A 23652-nucleotide genomic window follows, 5' to 3' on the forward strand; every position below is an offset into this window, starting at 1 on the left:
TTCCAGTCTCCATGTCCTTCTCTCACAGTCACAGCTGGAAGCTGAACGTGGTGTTCCGGAGGCCCAGCAGTACACCTGGGAGTCCTGGGCATCTCTGAGTGTTCGGTGCCCTCTGCCTTCACTACCACCCTTCAGTCATCGTTAGGACTTTATTTCAGGGCTTGAAGGGTCGACTGCGCTCTCCGCATTTTAAGTTGTTAATGCATCCTTGTATAATTTGAAAAGCATTCTGAGGGGGTGGGTGCTGTGGCGCAGTGGGCTAAGCCTCCACCTGCGATGCCAGCATCCCATATGGGTGCTGGTTCGAGTCCCAGCTGCTCCACTTCTGATCCAGCTCTCTGCTATGGCCTGGGAAAGCAGTATAAGATAACCCAAGTCCTTGGGCCCATGTCCCCACGTGGGAGACCTGGAAGAAGCTCCTGGCATTGGATTGGTGCTGCTCTGGCCATTGCGGTCAATTGGGGAGTAAACCAGAGGATGGAAGACACCCCCCCACACACACTTTCTCTCTCTCTACCTCTCTCTAACTCTATCTTTCAAATAAATAAATCTTTAAAAAAAAAAGTATTCTGGGTCCGACACTGCAGCATAGCAGGTTAAGCTCCTGTTTGCAGTGGGTGCCAGTTGGAATCATAGCTGCTCCACTTCTGATCCAGCTTTCTGCTAATGGCCTGGGAAAAGCAACAGAGGATGGCCCAAGTGTTGGGCCCCTGCCACCCATGTAAGAGACGCAAAGTTCCAGGCTTCTGACTTCAGCCTTCCCAGCCCCCGCTGTTGTGGACATTTAGAAAGTGGGCCAGTAGATGGAAGATCTCTGTCTCTCTCCCTCTCTCTCTCTCTCTCTCTCAGAAATTTCTAATTCTGCATTTCAAATAAATCTTTAAAAAATATACCCTCTGTTTCGCTTGGGTGGGTACATGACTTCTTATTTACCTGCCGGGTATTGTCATAGAATTTTCATTTCTGGGTTACATAATTCGAATCCCCTGAAGATTTTCTCCTCCATCTCACGTTCCCCCGAAGCTTCAGTAGATTGTGTGACTCGTCACATACGTTCACTCTTTTTTTTATTTTTATTTTATTTTTTTATTTTTTATTTTTTGACAGGCAGAGTGGACAGTGAGAGAGAGAGACAGAGAGAAAGGTCTTCCTTTGCTGTTGGTTCACCCTCCAATGGCCGCCGCGGCCGGCGCGCTGCGGCCGGCGCACCGCGCTGATCCGATGGCAGGAGCCAGGAGCCAGGAGCCAGGTGCTTTTCCTGGTCTCGCATGGGGTGCAGGGCCCAAGCACCTGGGCCATCCTCCACTGCACTCCATGGCCACAGCAGAGGGCTGGCCTGGAAGAGGGGCAACCAGGACAGAATCCGGCGCCCCGACCGGGACTAGAACCCGGTGTGCCGGCGCCGCAAGGTGGAGGATTAGCCTAGTGAGCCGCAGCGCCGGCCACGTTCACTCTTCATCAGAGTTGTCTGTCCCTGGGACTGTCCTGCAGACCTACGCAGCAAAGGGTGTAATTGTTCAAAAGCCAAATTCCTGGAACAAGGTGAGCGCGACCAGGGATCCCTGAAATGCGCTCCTCTGGAGCCTCCTCTTCCCAGGATCAGTTTGCACCCAGACCACACCTGTTGATGCGTGCCGTGGTCATTGGTCATCGGGGTCTGGCCTCAGGAAGGCTCTGCGGCCCGTGAGCGGGGAGGCTTCCCCTGCCCTTGCCCCTGCTGTGCCTACCCTGCGACCTGTCTTAATGATAAACTTCCCTTCCAGGCCCCATTTCATTCATAATTTCTATAAAACCCATTTTTCAGCATATTTTGCGTATTTACCCCAAAATAGGCATATTTGAGTTTTTCTTGATTTTCTTTTAAACTTAGTTAACCATGATAATTTTGTTTAGATTAGTACTTTTTTATTTTAGTAGCACTGAAAAGTTACTTCTAGATTATAATTCATGCTGCCTTTTTGGGTATATTCTAGTGCATTTTATTCTTTTTTAAATGTTTATGTATTTTTCTCTACTTGAAAGGCAGAGAGAGAGAGATACCTCTTTTTAGAAGATTTTATTTATTCAAAAGGTAGAGTTAGAGAGAGGGAGGGGGAAATACAGAGACCTTCCATCCACTGGTCCCCAAATGGCAGCAATGGCCAGGGCTGGGCCAGGCTAAAGCAGTAGCCATGAGGTTGATCTGGATGGGATCCAAGGACTTGGGCCATCCTCTGCTGCTGTCCCAGGTACACAAGCAGGGAGCTGGATTGGAGGTGGAGCAAGTAGAACTCAAACTGGCGCCCATGTGGGTTGCTGACGCTGCATCCTGCAGCTCAGCATCATAATGCTGGCCCTGAAATACATATCTTTGGGGCATAGTGGGTATAGCCGCTGCCTGCAGAGCCGCCATCCCAAATGGGCACCAGGTCGAGTCCCAGGTGCCTCAGTTCTGATCTAGCTCGCTGCTATGGCCGGGGAAAGCAGTAGAGGATGCCCCAAACTCTTAGATCCTTGGACCCACGTGGGAGAACCAGAAGAAGCTCTTCACTCCTGGCTTTGGATTGCCCCAGACCCAGCTATTGTAGCCATTTGGGGAGTGAACCAGCAGATGGAAGATCTCTCTCTCTCTCTCTCTCTCTCTGCCTCTGCCTCTGCCTCTCTGTAACTCTGCCTTCCAAATCAATAAATAAATCTTAAAAAAAAAAAAAGAAATATGTATCTTTCATCCACTGGTTCACTACCCAGGTGCCCACAGCAGACAGGGGTGGACTAGGCTGAAGCTGGGAGCCCAGAGCTCCACCCAGGTCGCCCTCCAGCCAGCTGTCAGGGGCACAGGGATGCGAGCCATCGTCTGCTGCCTCTCAGAATGCAGTAGCAGGAAGCTGGATCGGAAGCAGAGCAGCTGGGACTGAAATTGGCGCTCTGATACAGGCTCCTGTCTTTGAAGGCAGTGCCCCAATGCTTGCCCTTCATGTTGCTTTTTTTTTTTTCTTAGAATTTTAAAGGATTTCTTTCTTTCTTTCTTTAAAGGGTGAAGTGTAAGGAGAGAGAGAGTTCTTACAGCTGCTGGTCTCCCCCCTACCCCCTCCAGTTCACCTCCGCTGAAGCCAGGAGCCAGGAGCTCCATCTGGGTCTCCAATATGGGTGGCAGAGGCTCAAGTACCTGGGCGTCTTTCACTGCCTTCCCAGGCACATTAACGGGAAGGTGGATCTAGTGCAGCAGCAGGGATTGGAGCTGACACTTCAGTGTGGGACTGGCATCACAAGACGCAGATTAACGCACTGTGCTGTGACACTGGCCCTCTTCACCTTGGTTGTAGCAGTGATAAGCCCATGAAAACTACAGCATGCTGGGACAGATGTATAGTTTAGCAATTAACATGCCGACCTCCCACATTCGAGGTTCTGGTTTTGCGTCTCGGTTTTTGTCTCCTGACTCCAGCTTCCCATTAATGCAGACCCAACAAGGCAACAGTGATGCTTCGAGTGATTAGGTCCCTTCTACCCACAAGGGAGACCTGGTTTGAGTTCCTGGCTTCAGCCCTGGCTGCTTTGGACATTTGGGAACTGAAACTGCAGATAGGAGCTGTGTTTCTGTCTCTCAGAAAGAAAAAAAAAAAAAAGAAATTTAAAGATAGAGGTGTAGTCTATCCTTTTTTTAAAAAAAAAATATTTACTTATTTGAAAGGCAGAGTTACAGAGAGGCAGAGACAGAGAGAAGTCCTCCATCCACTGGTTCACTCTCCAATTGGCCGCAATGGCCGGAGCTGCGCCCGCCAGTCCAAAGCCAGGAGCCAGGAGCTTCTTACACGTGGGTACAGCCAGGTCTCCCACGTGGGTGCAGGGGCCCAAGGACTTGGGCCATCTTCTACTGCTTTACCAGGCCAAAACAGAGCTGGATCTGAAGTGAAGCAGCTGGAACTCGAACCTGCACCCATATGGGATGCCAGCATTGCAGGTGGCAACTTTATTTGCTATGCCATAGCACCTGCTCCAAGGTCTATCTTAATAAAGAGAGAGAGAGAACGTGCCTCTGTTGTGGTATAGCAGGTTAAGCCTTCACCTGGAATGCCTGCATACCATATGGGCACCGGTCTGAGACCTGGTTGCTCCACTTTTGATCCAGGTCTCTGTTAATGCACCTGGGAAAGCAGTAGAAGATGGCCAAGTGCTTGGGCCCCTGCACCCACATGGGAGACCTGGAAGAAGCTCCTGGCTCCTGGCTCCTGGCTCTTGGCTCTGGCCTTGCCCAGCCCAAGCCATTGTGACCAGAAGATGGATGACATCTCTCTGTTTCTCTTTTCTATCTTTCAAGTAAATAAAAAGGGTTTTGGTTTTTTTAAAAAGAATAAACAAAATGCTGATGAAAGAAATCACAGATCTAAATGGGGAGACATAGTATATTCATGGATGGAAAGATTCAATATGATAAAAATGTCAGTTTTCCCAAATTGAAAATAATACCTAGTTAAGTTTTAGCAAGGTTTTTGTAGCCATAGACAAGATTATTCTAAAGTTTACATGGAAAGTCAAAGTAATTGGAATAGTTCACAATTTTGGAAAAGAATATTGGAGTAAAGTCACTGTTTCCAATTTTAAGACTTACACAGTTATGGTCATCCAAGCTGTAGCATTGGAAGAGGGATAAACAAGTAAAGGAAAAAAATATTGAACCCAGAAATGGCAACAGAAAAGTACAGTCAACTAATCTTTGACAAGGCTGTAAAAGCTTTGCAGTCAGAGAAGGATGGTTGTAAGCCATTGACTATCCGTGGACAGAAAGATGAACTGGAAACCACAGAATCAAGTTAGATTAAAATGGATCCTGTTTTAAATGTAAAACATACAACTACTGAAGTTTAATAGGAAAACATAAGAATCTATGAGTTGGCAAAAAGTTTAGTCATGACACCAAGGGCATGATCCCTTTAAAAAAGGTTAAATTAATTTCATGAAAACTAAAAACTTGTGCTTTAAAAGAGAACCAAAAAGGCAAAACCACAGGGGTGAATTGGAAGTCTGACAAAATACATGAAAAAATCTCAAAACTCAATGGTAAAATAAAACCAAACAGAAAATGAGCAGACAGCATAAAAACAGATTTTGCCCGGAAGGATACAGATAAGCAAATGTTGACACTTACTATTGCATATCAATTGCACTTCGAGGCATTTACCCCAGAGAGAGCTCCTACAGGCATGGTCACACTGGTTCTATAATAGCCTGACATTATAAGGAATCAAAAGTTCTTCAAAACACAAATGGCTCAATCAGGTAATCATGTATCGACAAAGTAGCATCCTACACAGTAGGTGGAGGCATGCTCTGCTGATGGACACGAGGCCTTGAAGAGTCTGAAGGTCATTGTGCTGAGTGAAAAAAGGCCGTCTGAGGCTGGCGTTGTAGTGTAGGGGGTTAAGCTGCTGCCTGCCGTTCCAGCATCCCGTGTGGGTGCTGGCTGTTCCACTTCCAATCCAGCTCACTGTTAAATGGCCTGAGAAGAGCAATGGAAGATGGCCCATGTGGTTGGACCACTGCCATCCACATGGGAGACCCAGAGGAAGCTCCTGTTGAGGCCTGTGCATTGTGGCCACTTGGGGAGTGACCCAGCATATACAAGGTGTGTCTCTCCCTCTCTCTTGTAACTCTGTTCCTCCATCTCTCCCTCCCTCTCTGTAACTCTTTTAAATAAATATATCTCTTTTTTTTTTGACAGGCAGAGTTAGAGAGAGAGACAGAGAGAAAGGTCTTCCTACCATAAGTTCACCCCCAAAATGGCCACTACGGCCAGCGTGCTGCACCGATCCGAAGCCAGGAGCCAGGTGCTTCTCCTGGTCTCCCATGGGGTGCAGGGCCCAAGGACCTGGGCCATCCTCCACTGCCTTCCTGGGCCACAGCAGAGAGCTGGACTGGAAGAGGAGCAACTGGGACAGAACCGGTGCCCCGACCGGGACTAGAACCCGGGGTACCGGCGCCGCAGGTGGAGGATTAGCCTTGTGAGCCGCGGCGCTAGCCTAAATAAATATATCTTTAAAAAATAAAAAAAGAATGAAGGTAACTTCACAAAATCAGCGGTGTTTGGGATTCCTCTTGCTGGACGTTATGTAAATGAGAGAGTGATGGAGATGGAGAACAGAGAAGTTGCTGGAGGTTTGGGGTGTAGGGGTGAGGGGAGGAAGACCCTGGGTGTGACGACAGGGGTCGCACAGGGAGTGGCCGGCGGGGGTGGCAACACCGTGGGTCTTGACTGTCGTGGTGTTGACACAGATCTGTACAACAGGCAGAACGGTGTTGCGTGAACACTCTGTCCCAGTGCCAGGCCCTGGTTTTGATGTTGTGTTAGCATTGGAGGAACTGGGCGAAGGGTGTCCTGAGCTTCTCTGTGCTATTGTTGCAACTTCCTGTGAAGTCTGATTATTGCCACAGAAGAAGCTGTAAAGAATTACCCGATCTGCAGACGCACGCTGTGCATTAGCTTCGGGTTCTTCTAAAATAGTTCAGAGTGGAGCGTTGGGCACAGTGGTGAGGGTGGTGCTGGACATGCCCCTGTGCTGTGTTGGAGAGCCTGAGTTTGAATCCCACCCCAGCTCCTGATCCAGCTTCCTGCTGGCCCTCAGAGGCACAGGCATGGCTCACGCACCTGGGTCCCTGTCATCCGTGGGGGGGGCCTGGATTGAGTGTGTGGCTCTTAGCTTTGGCTTGGCCCGGCCCTGGCTGCAGTGGGCATTTGGGGAGTGAACCAGTGGATGGGAGGTGTCTCTGTGTCTTCCATAAATAGAATGAACTTCAGGAAACTTACTGAAATGAACTAAAATAAAGTGAATTTCCGTTCCTTGGTCACAGGAGCCAGCTCGGTTTCAGGTGCTCACGAGGCTGCTTTATGGCACGGGCAGGTCCCGAACATGTGCGTCCTGGGGGAGGGCCAGCAGGTAGCCTGCACTGAAGAGGCGTCCCCGTGTGTGGTCAGTGCGTGTTCCTGGTAAAGGAACTCAAATCTGTAAGTCAGACGATCATAGTTTGCAGCAGTCAAGTGAAATAGAAGAAACAAATTTAGTGTCCATTTTTAAATACTATGGGGCTTTTTAGGCTGCATCTCACATGTTAATAGGAGAAGGAAATGAAACTTGAGCCTGAAGTGTGATGTAGAAGCAAGTTGGCTTTCCCTGACCTGCCAAGGCAGCCTCCATTTTCTCCGCACATGCTGTGTTGCAATCACGAAGGAGGACAGCACCGGACAGCACCAGGCAGCTGGCCGGCAGGGAGAGGAGTTGCACATGTCCCTCCCGCTCCTGTGACTCCGCGACCAGCTTAGCAGTGGCCGCCAGCCGTTGCAGAGGAAGCGTGGGTTAGCAGTCAAACCTCTGCAACCAGAATTCTATTTCTGGCACAAAATGACCCTAAGGAAGTGACAAATTTACTCTTCTCATTCTTTCTCACAGCCAACCAGCAAGTTCAGACAAAAGCAGCGGCTGCTGGGTGGACTCAAAATCTTAAAGAGGTGGTCTTGCGAGAGTGATCCTGTGATCCCCGGCTACCTGTAAAACAGCTGGCTTACCCCTACATTAATTGCAATGCTTTGAGGAATTTAGTTATGAAGATAACCATGTGAGGTAGAAAGGGGAAGTGTGTTAGGCATAAGAAGTTGCAGGTTTTGAGCTCGTTTTCTTCTGCTTACCCCAAAGGTGCAGAACTGAGATGGCGTCAGTTTCACCATCTGCAAAATGGGGCCAACAACACTTTGTTAAGGCTGCTGTAGGCAAGCATGCAGTAAGTTAACTCTGCAGCTGCAAATCCTCGTAATAGTAATTTTATCAAGGCATGGTATTTAGTAGAGGTGGTCATAGGAGCAGTCACATAGCTTAGCTTATTCTCCTTCTATGAAGCTTTGTATTTATGGGATCTACGCTGTGGCTCACTTGGTTAATCCTCCACCTGTGGCGCCGGCATCCCATATAGGCACCGATTCTAGTCCCGTTTGGGGTGCCGGATTCTGTCCCGGTTGCTACTCTTCCAGTCCAGCTCTCTGCTGTGGCCTGGGAAGGCAGTGGAGGATGGCCCAAGTGCTTGGGCCCTGCACCTGCATGGGAGACCAGGAGAAGCACCTGGCTTCTGGCTATGGATCAGCATAGCTCTGGCCATGGCAGCCATTTGGGGGGTGAACCAGCAGAAGGAAGACCTTTGTCTCTGTGTCTCTCTATCGCTGTCTAACTGTGTGTGTCAAAAAAAAAAAAAAAAAAAAAAAGCTTTGTATTTAGCCATGTGATGTGTTTGGGGAGAGGGAAATTACTAATTTTAACTGTGTAACAGGTGGTTGAAATCATGGTTCCTAGAGACATTCTGAAATTTAAAGCATGTGTGGCTAAATTGGCTAAAATCATTTGAATTAAAGCCAAGAGGTATAAATCTATTTTAATAAAATGCAGCAGGCAAGATAAAAACAGTGGATTCAGGAAAACAGCACATGATCATGACAAAAATTGATTTTAAAAAAGGCTGTTTATTTGAGAGCAGAGTTACACAGAGAGGGAGAGGCGGGGGAAGAGATCTTCCATCCAAATGACTGCAGTAGTTGGGGCTGAGCCATCCTGAAGCCAGGAACCAGGAGCTGCTTCTGGGTCTCACATGTAGGTGGCAGGGGCCAAGCACTTGCGCCATCATCCGATGCTTTCCCAGGCATATTAGTGGGGAGCTGGACCAAAAGAGGAGCGGCCGGGACTTGACCCAGTGCCCTGATACGGGATGCGGATACAGGATGCTGATGCGGCTTAACCTGCTGCACAACACTGCACCCCCCTCGATATTTTCTGTAGCTGCACTCATGTAGTATCTGAGTGAACAGTGAAAAGGGGTTAGTTGAGTGTAAAGATATAGTAATACCTGTGTATCATCCAGTTTAGTATCAGCAGACATTCCACGTGTGTTTTCTTTTCCATTTGTCTCCTAGGCAGCTCAAACAGTGAAAGGAAGTCGGGAGTGAGGTCTGGCGTGTGGTTGCTTTTGCTCAGGGTGCAGAGCAGTGGGGCAGGGCAGTTCCAGTTTTGGCCCAGCTCCCTGATGTGTGGTCAGCTTGGTTTCCACAGCGCTAGAGAGAGGGAACCAAAAACGCTGATGTCTGCATTCGGGTTCATCGCTCTGAGCGTGGCTCCTGGCACTTCCTGACTGCAGAGTCGCACCCAGGGCTCACGCAGCCTGGAGAGGACAGGGGTGTGGGTGGGTGCAGCGTGGACAGCATCAGCCTCCAGGTGGATACCACCCCCCTCTCCTCACATCTCACTGCTGCACCTTTCGCTTTACAGGGATCGGCTCTGAAGCCCATAATAGTAGTGCTCCCGGACAGCGGGTGATGGTTGCAAGCAGGTAACTTGTTTCAGGGTCGCCACCCCATGACAGTAGTTTAAGAAAGAGCCAGTTGTGAGGGATGTGCGTTCTGGAGTGCCTGGTTCAAGACCCAGCTGTTCCTCTTAGAATCTGGCTTCCTGCTAATGCGCCTGGGAGGCAGCCGGTGATGGCCCCTGCGTCCACACAGTAGACCCGGATGGTATTCCTGGTTCATGACTCGTACCTGGCCTGTCCCTGGCTGCTGCAGGCATTTGGGGAGTAACCAGCAGATGCAAGATATTCTCTGTCTCTTTCACTCTAACTTTTAAATAAATCAGTCTACCTTTTTAAAAAGCAATCTAATCAAGGGGCAGCCATTTGCTCTGTGAAGATGTTGACATCTCTTATCAGAGCACCTGGGTTTGACAACCATCTCTGCTCTGGACTCCAGCTTCCCACAGATGCTGACCCTGGGAGGCAGTGGACAGACTCAGGTTGCTGGGTCCCTGCCACCCACGTTTAAGACTTCAGCTGAGCCGGCGCCACGACTCAATAGGCTAATCTTCTGCCTGTGGCGCCAGCACACCGGGTTCTAGTCCTGGTCGGGGCACCAGATTCTGTCCCCGTTGCCCCTCTTCCAGGGCAGCTCTCTGCTGTGGCCCGGGAAGGCAGCGGAGGATGGCCCAAGTGCTTGGGCCCTGCACCCCATGGGAGACCAGGAGAAGCACCTGGCTCCTGGCTTCAGATCAGCACGGTGCGCCAGCCGTAGCCATTGGAGGGTGAACCAATGGCAAAGGAAGACCTTTCTCTCTGTCTCTCTCTCTCTCTCACTGTCCACTCTGCCTGTCAAAAAAAAAAAAAAAAAAAAAAAAAAAAAAAAAAAAAGACTTCAGCTGAGTTCCTGGCTTTGGGTCTGGCCCAGCCCCGACCCTCACAGGCATTAGGGGAATAACGCAGTGCATGGGAGTTCTCTGTGTCTCTCTCTCCACCTACCAGATAAATTGCTTTACAGAGAGTTAATTATTTAGACTTGCAATGCCTTGGGCATTGCTTTGCAAAAACCAATCAGTAACTGTGCAGGGCAGATAGCTTGTCTAGGGCCCTGCCTAGCCTAGCTTAGCCTTCTAGGCCTCTGTTTGCTCATCCATGTAGTGGGCAGATGTCTAGATTTCTGACACTGTGATGTTACCTCGTCTCTCCACAGTCTCACATGCCACCACTGCTTGGTGCATATTTATTGTGCTATACTCAACAGCTTTCTCAGGACTCTGAAAATACTTAAAGATAGTTTTCGGTTTATTTCTCTGTCAAAAACATAGTAATTTGAAGAAGTGATAGTACAGTGTAGAACCGAATGTAGAAGCTGGGGTCTGCTTGTGGCCACATCGAAATGTCACATAGAAAGGGGAATTAGAGTTTGGATTAGTATGTGAATGCTGGATCTTCCTGGCGATGAGTGCTTAGGGGCTGGGAAAAGTTTGTTATGTGAGACAGTAATGAAAAGATTCAGTGACAAATGAGGACGGACTGTTGCCCCGTGGGTGCCTTTCCTCCTCTGAATCCCGCTGCGTTTGGATGAAGTTGGTAGGGTTTGCTGTTGCTTGCTGCCTGTTCTGGGTAGGAAATGGGCACCCCTTCACCCATGGGGACGGGGGACCAGGTAGGGAGGTTCACTGGTCAGCACTTCTTAGAGCTTTCAGGTGACAGCGACGGGAGGGCCTCAGGTCCTTGTCTTTCGGGCTGGCTTCTTACCTGTCCAAGGGCTGCAGCTGCTGTAGAATTCCGTGTGGTTGGCCGCGTCCTTCCCATTCCACCCGGGGTGTTCTCGAGCCCTCTGGCTCCGTGTTGAAATCCCTTCTTGGCGTGTTGAAATGCACCGCTTGCGTAGCTCCTGGCGGCCGCATCACTGCTGGAAGGGTCGTTGTGAAACAGCTGTGCACTTCCCACTAGTGCATTCGCAGCCGCATCGGGCACAAGGTGTGCGTGCGTGTGGGGTCTGAACGCAGGATGCCTGCAGCCCGGCCCGCCGGCCGCCTCAGGAAGCAGGGGAGACGCTCCACGGAAGGGCCAAGGCGCGGCTGGCTGCCGTGTGAGCGGAGCCTCTTATGGGGGGCTGTGAGTATTGCTTTTCTGCACTTGATGCTTCTGATGCGTCTCGGATGAAATCATTGGGATTTATTGAGTCTGCAGGGTGTGTCGGGAGATGAGGTCGCTGGTCTTGGACCTTGTGCTGGTCAGCGATGGTGACAGAGTGCTGTGATCTATTTAGAAAGTTCCAAGCTGTGGTTTGTGCAGAAAGGTGTGCTTCAGATTTTCATGGTCCAAGAGCAGCCTCGGCAGGGAATGGCACTGCCCGCCGTGCCCTCTGCTGACAGGTGAGGCCAGCTGGGTTTCACGCACGGCTCCTGCCGGCCCTCCTCACCCGTGAGGAGTTCATCCTATCTTTTCTCCTATTCCTCGTTCAGAATCCTGCATTTCTAGTATGTGATTTCTCAGAGTATTTGTGTCTCTGATGTTCTTTTGCTTGTCAGTTACTTGAAACTAAAATTTCTTTTTCTAAAACATTGGCAAGGTTCGTTGGAGACAGACAAGTTTAAAATGTTCTTGAGTGCTAGATCGCTGAATATGGTTTATCAAACTCTGGCATCGAGTTGCCTCGACCAGATCCTTCTTCAATCCTGGTGACTGTATTGATCCTGTAGTCTTTTTAGGTGAACGTCTTTGTTCAGTTAAACCTTTCTGAACAGGTGCTTTTGGTGGCTAAGGAGAAAGACCAAGAACGCTCGGGTGGGGGCTGCTGACATTTGGAGGTGCTCTTCCTCCTGTGTCTTTTGTTCTGTAAGGCCCATGGATTTGGTACTGCACTTCTTCCCGTGCTCCCATTCTCTTCATGTCCAGTTATTTCAGCTTACTGAAATCGCTCAGCAAGTACTCATGTTAGTTGCGTATGATACTCTCTCCCATCCACTGTTGCTAGGTATTTAAATACTTTAAGATTTTTTTTAAAAAGACTTATTTATTTGGTTGAAAGAGCTACAGAGAGGCAGAGGCAGAGAGAAAGAGTGAGTGAGTGAGTGAGAGAGAGAGAGAAAGGTCTTCCATCTGCTGGTTTACTCCCCAGATGGCTGCAATGGCTGGAACTGCACTGATCTGAAGCAGGAGCCAGCAGCTTCTTCCAGGTCTCCCACTGCTTTTCCAGGCCATAGCAGAGAGCTGGATCTGAAGTGGAGCAGCCAGGACTCGACCCCACACGCACATCCATATGGGATGCTGGCACAGCAGGCTGTGGCTTTACCCGCGATGCCACGGCACCGGCCCCAAGGTTTTGGTTTTTAATAGCCATGAGAAGAGCTCCATTTTCAAGAGTATCTTGCAAAAAATGCCTCAGAGGGAAGCCCCATTGCACTTGTTCCTTTTTGTTAGCTTTTTAAAAAATGTTATTTATTTATTTTTTTTTTAGAGATTAATTATTTCTTTGAAAAGCATAACGACAGAGAGAGGTTGAGACCGAGAAAGTAGATTTTCCATCTGCTGGTTCACTTATGAAATAGCCACAGCTGGCAGGGCTGGGCCAGGCTGAAGCCAGGAGCCTAGAACTCGGTCGGGGTTTCCCACTATGGCTGGCAAGGACCCAAGCACTCAGGCCATCTTCTGCTGCTTTCCCGGGTGCATTAGCAGGAAGCTGGATTGGAAGTGGAATAGCCGGTACTGCAACTGGTGCTCTCATAGGAGATGCAGGTGCCCTACTGCACCACAGCTCCTGTGCTGACCTTAGATTTTTAGGGCCATATGTTCTATTTAGATTTTGATTAAGTGTATTTTGGGCATTTATTGAAATTCAGGAATCTCTCAGGATTTCTGTACGGCAGATAGCCTCTGCTTTTATCAGGGAGGCAAAGTGGAGTGGCGGCCATAGCACTTTGGCAGAGAGCTGGACTGTCGAGGGAGCTTGAACGAGGACTCCAGCCAAAGCAGGTCCGTCTCCGCCCCGAGCTTCCTGTGAATGCACAGCTGGCTCTGTGCATCAGGTGGGTCGGGGAGGAGTTGCGAGAAAACAAGTTCACAAGCCCAGGCCACAGTTTCTCTGTTTGAGTAGGGTTAGGAGAGGCCTGAGCTCGTCCCGGTCGTTCCACCACAGGGGGAAGAAAAGGCTTTCTCTGTTCCTTCTCCCTGCAGGGAAGCCCCTGTGCCACAGCTGTGCGCCAGGCGGAGCCCTGGCCCGCGCTGCAGAGTGTGTGCAGCGGGGCCGAGCACTCTCCGGGACTCCTGAGTGCTGCTTGTAGGTGAAACCTAGAGCTTGAAGACAGATTTGGGTAGAACAGCAGTAACTGGGGTAATACGATGACGTAATCAAACATGCACATTGGGAGCCTTCAAGTAATTCTGGGTCAGAGAGTTGAGAGCTGGGTGTGTGATGCGAGCACCCCAGACGCGTGGCTGTGCGTTTTCCGTGCTCTGTCTCTGCGTTGCTCGTTTCAGTGGTAGGAAGGAAAGTAATCGCCTGGTTTCTCTGTAGCAATGAATAAAATACTACTGAATGTGGGCTGTACTTGGAAATAGTCGTAACTTCTCATTTTTAATTTAAAAACACAGAATCTGGTTACTGTGAAATTCCAGATACATGTGTTGTATAAACATTAAAAAAGTCACCGAGGGCTTTGTTTTGGGACCTGTATGTTTTGTTCTGCGGTGACAGGTAATAAATATTTACCTTGAAGAGTAGGAGCCGCCTCGGGATCCGCTGCCGACACAGGAGCGCCGGCTCTTTCCTCGATAGCTGCCTCCGTTTTCTTTGTCTTGTCTGGGATGCAGCTCTGCCTCCCCCCGGCTCTCTCCAGGCGTGCAGACGGTGCGTGCCTGCGCGGAGGATCAGTTGCTGACCGACCCAGCTGGGCGTGTGTGGGCCAGCGTACGCACTCCTGGTGTTTCTCCTGCCCATTGGTTGAGCGTTTCCCACTCTGTGGATCCCCTGGCATTAGAGCTGACGGCTGCGTTGCACACGGAGCTGGTGCTGCAGCCGTGACCTGGTTCCTGTGTAGTTTCACTGGTGACTCAGTCTTAGCTCTCTTAGCTCTGGAGGGGTACAGTCGACCTCTGATTTTCTTTGGAAGTCTCCTGGAATCAATTGGAATGGTTTTATCTCCTACTTTTTTATTTTTTTATTTTTTATTTTTTTTTATTTTTGACAGGCAGAGTGGACAGTGAGAGAGAGAGACAGAGAGAAAGGTCTTCCTTTGCCGTTGGTTCACCCTCCAATGGCTGCCGCGGCCGGCGCGCTGCGGCCGGCACACCGCGCTGATCCGATGGCAGGAGCCAGGAGCCAGGTGCTTTTCCTGGTCTCCCATGGGGTGCAGGGCCCAAGCACCTGGGCCATCCTCCACTGCACTCCCTGGCCACAGCAGAGAGCTGGCCTGGAAGAGGGGCAACCGGGACAGAATCCGGTGCCCCGACCGGGACTAGAACCCGGTGTGCCGGCGCCGCAAGGCGGAGGATTAGCCTAGTGAGCCGCGGCGCCGGCCTATCTCCTACTTTTTTTAAAGACCTTTTAAAAATATATTTGAAAGGCAGTGTTACGGAGAGAAGAGACAGAGAAGAGAGAAGAGGGAGGGAGAGGAAGGATGAGAGAAAGATCTTCCATCCTCTGGTTCACTCTCCAAATGGGAGACGGATGGGACAGGCCTAAGCCAGGAGATTTGTCCAGGTATCCCATACGGGTAGCTGGGGCCCAAGCACTTGTGCTGTTCTCCACTGCTTTTTCCAAGCACTAGTAGGGAGATGAACAAGGAGTGACAGCAGCAGAGACTAGCAAACTATGCCCCATCTATCTGTCTTGGTCTGATTCTGTTTTTTTTTTATTGAGTTATTTTATTTATTTGAAAGGCATAGTTACAGGGAGAGAGAGAGACAAGTGAGAGAGAGAGAGAGAGAGAGAGAGAGAGAGAGAGAGAGAGAATATGAATCTTCATTACACTAGTTCACTCCCCAAATGCCTGCTATGGCCAGAGCTGAACTGATCGGAAGCCAGGAGCCACGAGCTTCTTCCAGGTCTCCCACATGGGTGCAGGGCCCCAAGCACTTGGGCCATCATCTGCTGCTTTCCCAGGGCATTATCAGGGAACTGGGTCAGAAGTGGAGCAGCAGGATGCTGGCATTGTAGGTGGAGGCTTAGCCTGCTAGGCCACAGCACGGGCCCCTACCCTGTATCTTTCCCTGACAGAAGTGCTGCAGATTTCTTTGGTAGGTCAGGTGGGACATGATGTTGGCTTTTGGGAAGAAAGCTTATATGTAAAAGAGAATAGAGAAATAAAAGGAGTTGACCCTTGATCCTGTGTGATACGCTTTAGCTCCCAAATCCTAGTCGTACTGTCCATTGAGCTCCTGTTAGTACTTTGTGTCACATGTGTGTGCGTGTTATTTCTATCCTTAGATAATCTTGTAAGGTAGGTGACATGGGGCAGGCACTTGGCCTCCTGCTTCAGGAGCGTACATCCTGTGTTAGAGTGCCCGGGGTTGATTGCTGGCTGCAGCTCCTGATTCAAGCTTCCCGCTAATGCAGACCCCGGCACGCAGAAGGTGATGGCTCAAGTAGTTAAGTTCTTGCCACCCTGGTGGAATACTTGGGTTAAATTCCAAGCTCCTGGCCCTGGCCCCAGGCATCGCGGGCATCCGGAGAGTAAACCAGTTGATGGGAGCTCTCTCTCCCTATGGCTGTTTCTTTGAACAATGTTGTCCAAGTTCATTCTTTTCAAGTTAGATCAACATCCTGCAGGCTATAGACATATTTTCCTGTAGTATTTCTGGAATCCTTATTGTTTTGCTTCTCACACTGAAGTCTGTGACCCCTTTGGAATTGATTTACATGAATGATCTGAGGCACAGGAGTCAAGATTGACTTTCTTTGTCCCATGTGGGTACCCGTTGATGAGCACTTGTTGGGAAGACAGTCTTGTCTGCTGTACTTCACTGGTGCCTTTATGATCTCGATGGTTTTTATTTATATCTTTAAAGTTTCATTTTCTTTGAAAGACAAAGAGATCTTCGATCGGCTGGCTCGCTCCCCATATGTCCACACCAGCTGCAGCTAGACTGGGCTGAAGTCAGGATGCTGGAACTCAGTCTGGGTCTTAGGCTTGGGTGGGACTCAAGTCCTCGAGCCATCACTTGCTGCCTCCCGGAATGCGCATGTCTGGAAGCTGGATCAGAAGCAGAGGTGGGACTTGAATTCTGGCACTCGGGCCTGGGGTGTAGGCATCCCAGGTGGAGCTTAATCCCTGGGTCGAATGGATGTCCTCCTCTGATTTTGACTGAGAATTATGACTTCAGATGTTTCTAAAACGTAGGCTGTTTGGGGGACTGGAGTTTTAGCCTAGCAGGCTAAGCCTCTGCCTTTGATGTTGGCATCCCATGTGGGCTCTCCACTTCTGACCCAGCTCCCTGCTAATGCGCCTGGAAAAGCAGTGGAAGATGGCCCAAGTCCTGGGGCCCTTGCACCCATATGGGAGACTCAGAAGCAGCTCCTGGCTCCTGGCTTTGGAATGATCCAGCCCCAGCTGTTGTAGCTATTTGGGGAGTGAACCAGCAGATGGAAGATCTTCACTTCTCCTTCCCTCTCCTCTCTGTAACTCTGTCCCCCCCCCCCCACAGGCAGAGTGGACAGTGAGAGAGAGAGACAGAGAGAAAGGTCTTCCTTTGCCGTTGGTTCACCCTCCAATGGCTGCTGTGGCCGGCGCACCGCGCTGATCCAAAGGCAGGAGCCAGGTGCTTCTCCTGGTCTCCCATGCAGGTGCAGGGCCCAAGCACTTGGGCCATCCTCCACTGCACTCCTGGGCCACAGCAGAGAGCTGGCCTGGAAGAGGGGCAACCGGGACAGAAACCAGCGTCCCGACCAGGACTAGAACCCAGTGTGCCCGCGCCGCAAGGCGGAGGATTAGCCTAGTGAGCTGCGGTGCCGGCTGTAACTCTGCCTTTTAAATAAATAAAAAATAAATCTTAGAAAAAGAAAATCTAAACCATCTCACCCACCGACCCCGTGGGCCTTGTTTCTATTTGATTTCACCTAGTGTAGTACTCTGAATACTTTCTTCTTAATAGCCAATCTGATTTTTTTAAAAAGATTTATTTATTTATTTGAAAGTCAGAGTTACACAGAGAGAGGAGAGGCAGAGAGAGAGAGAGAGAGGTCTTCCTTCCACTGGTTCACTCCCCAGTTGGCTGCAATGGCCAGAGCTGCGCTGATCTGAAGCCTGGAGCCAGTGAAGTAACACCTTGACAGTAGGGACTCCATTTTGGAGCACTTGAGACTCCATTCTGGGAAGGTGCCCCCCCCCCCCCCCCCACCGCGAGACTCTGGTTTGAAACTATGATCTAAAACAGTTGGACAATAGCAGTCCACTACATCACACTTGGCAGAGCATAGAAACCCCCTAGCATGATCGCTCAAGCTTGGAAGTGGACAGGCTACACCTGGGTTAATGATAAAAATGTGATTTGTCTATGTCCTACATATGATTAAAACCAATACCTGGATTAATGTCAAGATTATAATTGGAATTGTTAAGATTATAATTGATACTGGTTTCGTATAGGTTTTAGGTCAGCTTGACCCTGGTAACCATGTATTCCCCCCTGTTCCTAGCAACCATGAATTCCCCTCCCGATTTTGTGGTTTTTGCCTTTATAAACCCTGTTGCTTTGGGCTTCAGGGTGGAGAGTTCTTTAGGGCATGAGCCCGCTCTCCACCGCCGGCAATAAAAGACCATCAAATTTTATCAATGTGTGGAGCTCCTTTGTTTGCGCTCGCTCAGGTACAACACCAGGAGCACCCCCCCCCCCGGGTCTCCAACATGGGTGCAGGGGCCCAAGGACTTGAGCTATCCTCTACTGCTTTCCTGGGCCATAAGCAGAGAGCGTGATTGGAAGTAGAGCAGCTGGGTCTCGAACTGGTGCCCATGTGGGATGCCGGCGCTTCAGGCCAAGGTGTTAACCCACTGTGCCATAGTGCCGGCCCCACCAATCTGATTTTTTTAAAAACATTGATTTATTTGAAAGGCAGAGTTACAGAGAGACAGAGGTGTTCCATCCACTGGTTCACTGCCCAAATAGCCACATCAGTCAGAGCTGAGCCATTCTGAAGCCAGGCGCCAGGAGCTTCTCTTGGGTCTCCCACATGAGGGCAGGGGTCCTAGGACTTGGACCGTCCTTGCTTTCCCAGGCACGTTAGCAGGGAGCTGGATTGGAAGTGGAGCAGCTGGGACTCGAACCACTGCCCATATGGGATGCTGGCACTGCTGAAGGTGTCTTTACCCACTGCACCACAGCGCCATAGCTCTAAAGAGAGTTACCTACAGAGCAAGAGACATGGAGAGAGATCTTCCAGCCACTGATTCACTTCTCAGTTGGCTGCAACAGTGCTGGACCAGGCTGAAGCAGGAGCCTAGAGCTCCATCTGGGTCTCCCATGCGGGTGGCAGGAGCCCAAGCACTTGGTCCATCCAGTACAGCACTCCCAGGCACATTAGTGAGCAGCTGGATCAGAAGTGGAGCAGCCCAGACTCTAACCGGTGTTCGCGTTAGATTCTGGCATCACACGCGGCAGCTTAACCCACTCTGTCATGATGTCAGCCCCAACAAATTTGATTTTTAAATAGTCTCTAAGATAAAGAATTCCATAAAGACTAAGTCCTGGCCAGGAGGGAGTAATGGGTGTTGGAATACTGCCTACCGTAAAAGCTGTAAACATTGGCACCAGTGCTGCGGCCCTGCAGGTACCACGTCATTCATCAGTTCTGCTGGACTAACATTTCCTGCGAATCTGATGCCATAGGCAGTTCATCAAAGGCAGCTGGAGCTGCATCCTGGCCCTCAGGGAGCTCACAGCCCAAGACAGTGGCTCTCAAACGGGGCTCCTGGGCTGGCACCCTCAGGGCTTTGTTTGCTGGAACAGGTGACTTTGCAAATGCACTTTCCTCAGTAGATGGAAGGCTATTCAGACTTTCTCTCCTGTATTGTTTTGCTAAGCGTGTCTTTGAAAGGAATTTGTCTGCTCACACATACATTATACATACAGTCATCCCAATATCACTCATTGTCCTGCACGTAAAATTGTCTGTCATTCCTGATCAATGTGGACAGGGAGTCAACAGTTTTTAAAGATTTATTTATTTGGCCAGCGCCGTGGCTCACTAGGCTAATCCTCCGCCTAGCGGCGCTGGCACACCGGGTTCTAGTCCCGGTCGGGGCACCGGATTCTGTCCCGGTTGCCCCTCTTCCAGGCCAGCTCTCTGCTGTGGGCCGGGAGTGCAGTGAAGGATGGCCCAAGTGTTTGGGCCCTGCACCCCATGGGAGACCAGGACAAGTGCCTGGCTCCTGCCTTGGGATCAGCGTGGTGCGCCAGCTGCAGTGCACCGGCCTTGCAGCCATTGGAGGGTGAACCAACAGCAAAGGAAGACCTTTCTCTCTGTCTCTCTCTCTCTGTCCACTCTGCCTGTAAAAAAAAAAAAAAGAAAAAGATTTATTTATTTATTTAAAAGGGCAGAATTACAGAGACAGAGAGAGATATGGATGTTTCATCTGCTGGTTCACACCTCCAAGTGCCCATAGTATCTAGGGCTGGACCAGGCTAAGTCAGGAGCCAAGAACCCCATCCTGGTCTCCCACGTGGATGACAGAGACCCAAGTACTTGGGCCACCTTCTACTGCTTTCCCAGGTGCATTATCAGGGAGCCAGTTCAGAAGCAGAACAGCTGGGTTTTGGACCAGCGCTCTGGTATGGAATCTGGCATTACAAGTAGTGGTTTAACCTGTTGTGTCACAAGGCCAGCCAATGTGATGCATTTTTTAAGACAAGAACCAGATGATAGCATCGCAGTTACTTGTTAAAATTCATGTTTCTCCCAGGCACGAATCCTGAAAACCCTCTGAAGTGAGCGGCAGCGGTTAGGTGCTGGTTAGAAACCTCGGCATGAGGTCCTCAGCTCAGCCCGAGGAGGACGAAGCCGGCGCCACAGAATGAGGCAGGGCATCTCCTGGCCACCGAGGTTTTTGTGTAAAGAAACTTGAGATTAATGTTGTGACGTTTATTGGGCTGTTAGGAAATTATGTTCTGAGCAGTGGCAGGGACTATAAAACACAAATTAATTAAGTGGCTTAATTACGTCTCTAAGTCCTTTTAAGCTCAGCTACCTGACGTGAATGAGAAAAAGTGAAGCAGCCCTTCCTTTGTAGAATATATCCTATGCCTCTCTTTTTTTCCCCTAAGATTTTATTTATTTGAAAGGCATGGTTACAGAGAGAGAAAGAGTTAGAGAGAGAGAGAGAGAGAGAAAGAGAGGGAGAGATCTTCCATCGCCTGTTCATTCCCCAGGTAGCCCAATGGCCAGGGTTGGGTGAGGCTGAAGCCAGGAACCAGGAACTTTCTGCTAGTCTCCTATGTGGGTGCAGAGGCTGAAGGACCTAGGCCATCTTTCACTGGTTTCCCAGGCACGTTAGCAGGGAGCTGGATCAGAAGTGGAGCAGCCAGGACTTGAACCGGTGTCCACGTGGGATGCTAGCGTCAGGCAGCCATTTTACCTGCTATGCTGCAGGTCCAGCCCCTTTGTTTTGCTTTGTTTTGCTTTCTGAAAGAGGGCCCTGTGTGTGTTTCCCTGAGGGGAAGTTGTCACCTGCCCTTCCTGACCCGCAGATGGAAGAACAGGTGCTCTCCCCAGCTCCCACCTGTTTCACAGGCCTGCCAGCTGTGAGGTTTTCCAGGTACCCCGAGCCTGACCTGTGTCATGTCCTGGGGTCTTCCCTAGAGCAGGCTGCCACGCCCTGTGCCTGCGTCTGAGACGGAAGCCTCAGGGCTCAGAGGATGTATCTGGCAGTAAATTGTGGGGCTTGGATTCTCTTGTTGTTATTTGAAAGAGAGAACAGAGCACTGTTCTCTAATGGCTCACTCCCCAAATGCCAACAAACAGCCAGGGCTGGGCCAGGCCGAGCCTAGGAACCAGGAGCTCCATCCAGGTCTCCCGGGGGGCACAGGGCCATCTTCTGCAGCGTCCCAGGGCACATGTTATCAGGGAGTTGGGGTCCCGAGCAGACTGGCACTTGCACTCTGAAGTGGAATGCAGGCATCCGAAGTAGAGGCTGTACCCTATTCCCATTTCTGGAGCAAGGATTTTTATCAAGACTTAGGGGAGATACACCATGCAGTACAGATTTGGAAGCTTTCAGAAATAACTGCCCATCCCCCTGCACACGCACACCCACACCACTGCTGCACATCAGTGTAGAACACACACATCCCCCCACTGCACATCTGCACACCCACACAGCCCTGTTGCACATCGGTGTATAACACACACATCCCCCCTGCACATCTGTGCACACCCCTGCAATCTCTGCACATGCACACCCCTGCTGTACATCTGTGCACACACTGCTGCTGCACATCTGTGTAGACACACATCCCACCTGCTGCACAACTGCACACGCAGACCTGATGCACATCTGTGTACACACATACTCCTGCACATCTGTGTACACACACCCCTGCTGCACATCTGTGCACACGCACACCTGCACATCTGTGTACACACACACCACTGCTGCACGTAGAACCTGAAACTCAGACACTTCCCTGTGTTCACGAGTTACATGCACTTTGGTCTTGTTCTCAAAGCACTGTGCCTGCACCGTGTGGCTCTTCTCTTTCCTCTACTTCTCTCTTTCTGGGGTTTGGGTGTTATCAGACAGATGAGAGGCTGCACATAAATCGTGGGGTGTCACCAGGAACAGTTCCGCTGATCATCACAGTTGTACAGAATTTGCCTTTATACTTTCTTGATGAAGTCCGGTGGAGCTTAGCTGAACCGATTCTTATTTATTTATTTATTTATTTGACAGATAGAGTTAGACAGTGAAGTCTTCCTTCCATTGGTTCAGCCAGGAGCCAGGTGCTTCTCCTGGTCTCCCATGCAGGTGCAGGGCCCAAGCACTTGGGCCATCCTCCACTGCCTTCCCGGGCCACAGCAGAGAGCTGGCCTGGAAGAGGAGCAAGCGGGACTAGAACCCGGCGCCCATATGGGATGCCGGCGCTGCAGGTGGAGGATTAACCAAGTTGAACCGATTCTGTGTGAGTTTGATCCAAAGCTGTAGTTGTGTGCATGTTTTTGGTCCTGGAAGATACTTTTTGAGCTGCAAGGACTGACTGTTCAGCCTTGGGCTTCTTGAGGCTCCTATCTGAATTGGGGTGCTCTTCCTGGCCTGTTTGTAGTGCCGGTGTTCTGTTAGTTTCTGCTGAGTGACATAGGTGTGGTCTGTCTGTGCTGCTTGCTTGACACTTGTCTTGTTGGCTGCTTCCCGTCTTCCCCCAGAAAGGTCAGAGTCCCTCTGAAACCTTAAAAACCCACCCACAGCGAGGGACCAGCGTCTCGCCCCGCAGCCTGTGCAGCGTGGAAAGGAAGCGTATGGGTTGTGCAAACGAAACAGGCTTGTGTGTGGAGCGGTCTTTGACCTTAGTCCTTGGCCCACTTGACCGAGCTTCTCGCCGATGTTTTAGGTCCACTTGGGGATTAACATACCTCATGCAGTAACCCGAGTGTGCGGTGTGATACGTGTGGGTTTCGCTGGAGCCCTCACTTGCAGACTTACTGTAAAGAATTCAGATGTCTGTGTTCCAGTTAGCTGCGAGTGAGTCACTCAGGAAAATCTGGGCAGGAACCAAGAGCGTGCAAGCAGCCGACAGGAGCAGCTGCCCGTGTGCGCCCCCTCCGCATGGGAGGGTCTGGGGGAAGGGACGTTCGCTGAGCAAGACAGCGGCACACAGCCCGGTGAGGAGCTCACTCCTGCTGCTCTCATTTACTAAGACAGCTTGTCACTCCAGTTCAGTGGAGAGCGTGCCCGGGGCCTTGGTGGGCCTGAGCTAGCGTCCTGGAGTTGGCCGCCCCGTGTAGACTTGGCCTCCTCCAGGCTGCCTGTGGGTGGTGTCAGGGCGGGCCTTGGAACAGCACGTGCCTCTCGGAAGTGCACACCCATCACAGGCGAGTGGGCCATCTTTTGAATGTTTCTGTTAACCAGGCTGCACGACCCATCTGTCACCAAACCACGCCAACTGGACGCAAAGTGCGATTTACTTCTATGTGTTTTTTTTTTCCCTTGTGAAGTACTCCATGCCCTCCAACTATGCTTTTATTCTTAAATTCCCTTTACAGATAAACCCAAGAGAAAAAAACAGTCAGATAAAAAAAAAACATTTAGATCATGTCAGCCAAAAATATGAAATTGTTGGTAACTGATGTAGGGGAATCCTGCCTCTGTACAGAACTTGTATTTTTTTTTAATAAAGATTTATTTATTTATTTGAAAATCAGAGTTA

The 23652-nt window shown here is 50.2% G+C and overlaps 1 protein-coding gene and 1 long non-coding RNA gene across 6 annotated transcripts in view; one reads left to right on the top strand and one right to left on the bottom strand.

The window, feature by feature from the left end:
- FGD4 (FYVE, RhoGEF and PH domain containing 4) overlaps positions 1–23652 on the top strand; it is a 219018-nt gene that overhangs the window by 49580 nt on the left and 145786 nt on the right. Inside the window, exon 1 of one of the 5 annotated variants that reach the window (XM_070049625.1) lies at positions 11169–11415. The exons of the other annotated variants lie outside the window; for them this stretch is intronic. Coding sequence (XP_069905726.1) covers positions 11406–11415 — 10 coding nt within the window. The 5' untranslated portion in view covers positions 11169–11405. Of the gene's footprint in view, positions 1–11168; positions 11416–23652 lie in introns of those variants that run through there. 5 annotated transcript variants of the gene reach the window in all.
- Positions 8460–9064, bottom strand: LOC138843902 (uncharacterized). The gene is made up of 2 exons (XR_011379068.1): positions 8860–9064; positions 8460–8671 (listed from the first exon to the last, which is right to left on the bottom strand). It is a non-coding gene; the product is annotated as an uncharacterized lncRNA (long non-coding RNA).

Source organism: Oryctolagus cuniculus, chromosome 9 (genome assembly GCF_964237555.1).
Source record: "Oryctolagus cuniculus chromosome 9, mOryCun1.1, whole genome shotgun sequence".
In the NCBI taxonomy this organism is placed as follows: Eukaryota; Metazoa; Chordata; class Mammalia; order Lagomorpha; family Leporidae; genus Oryctolagus; species Oryctolagus cuniculus.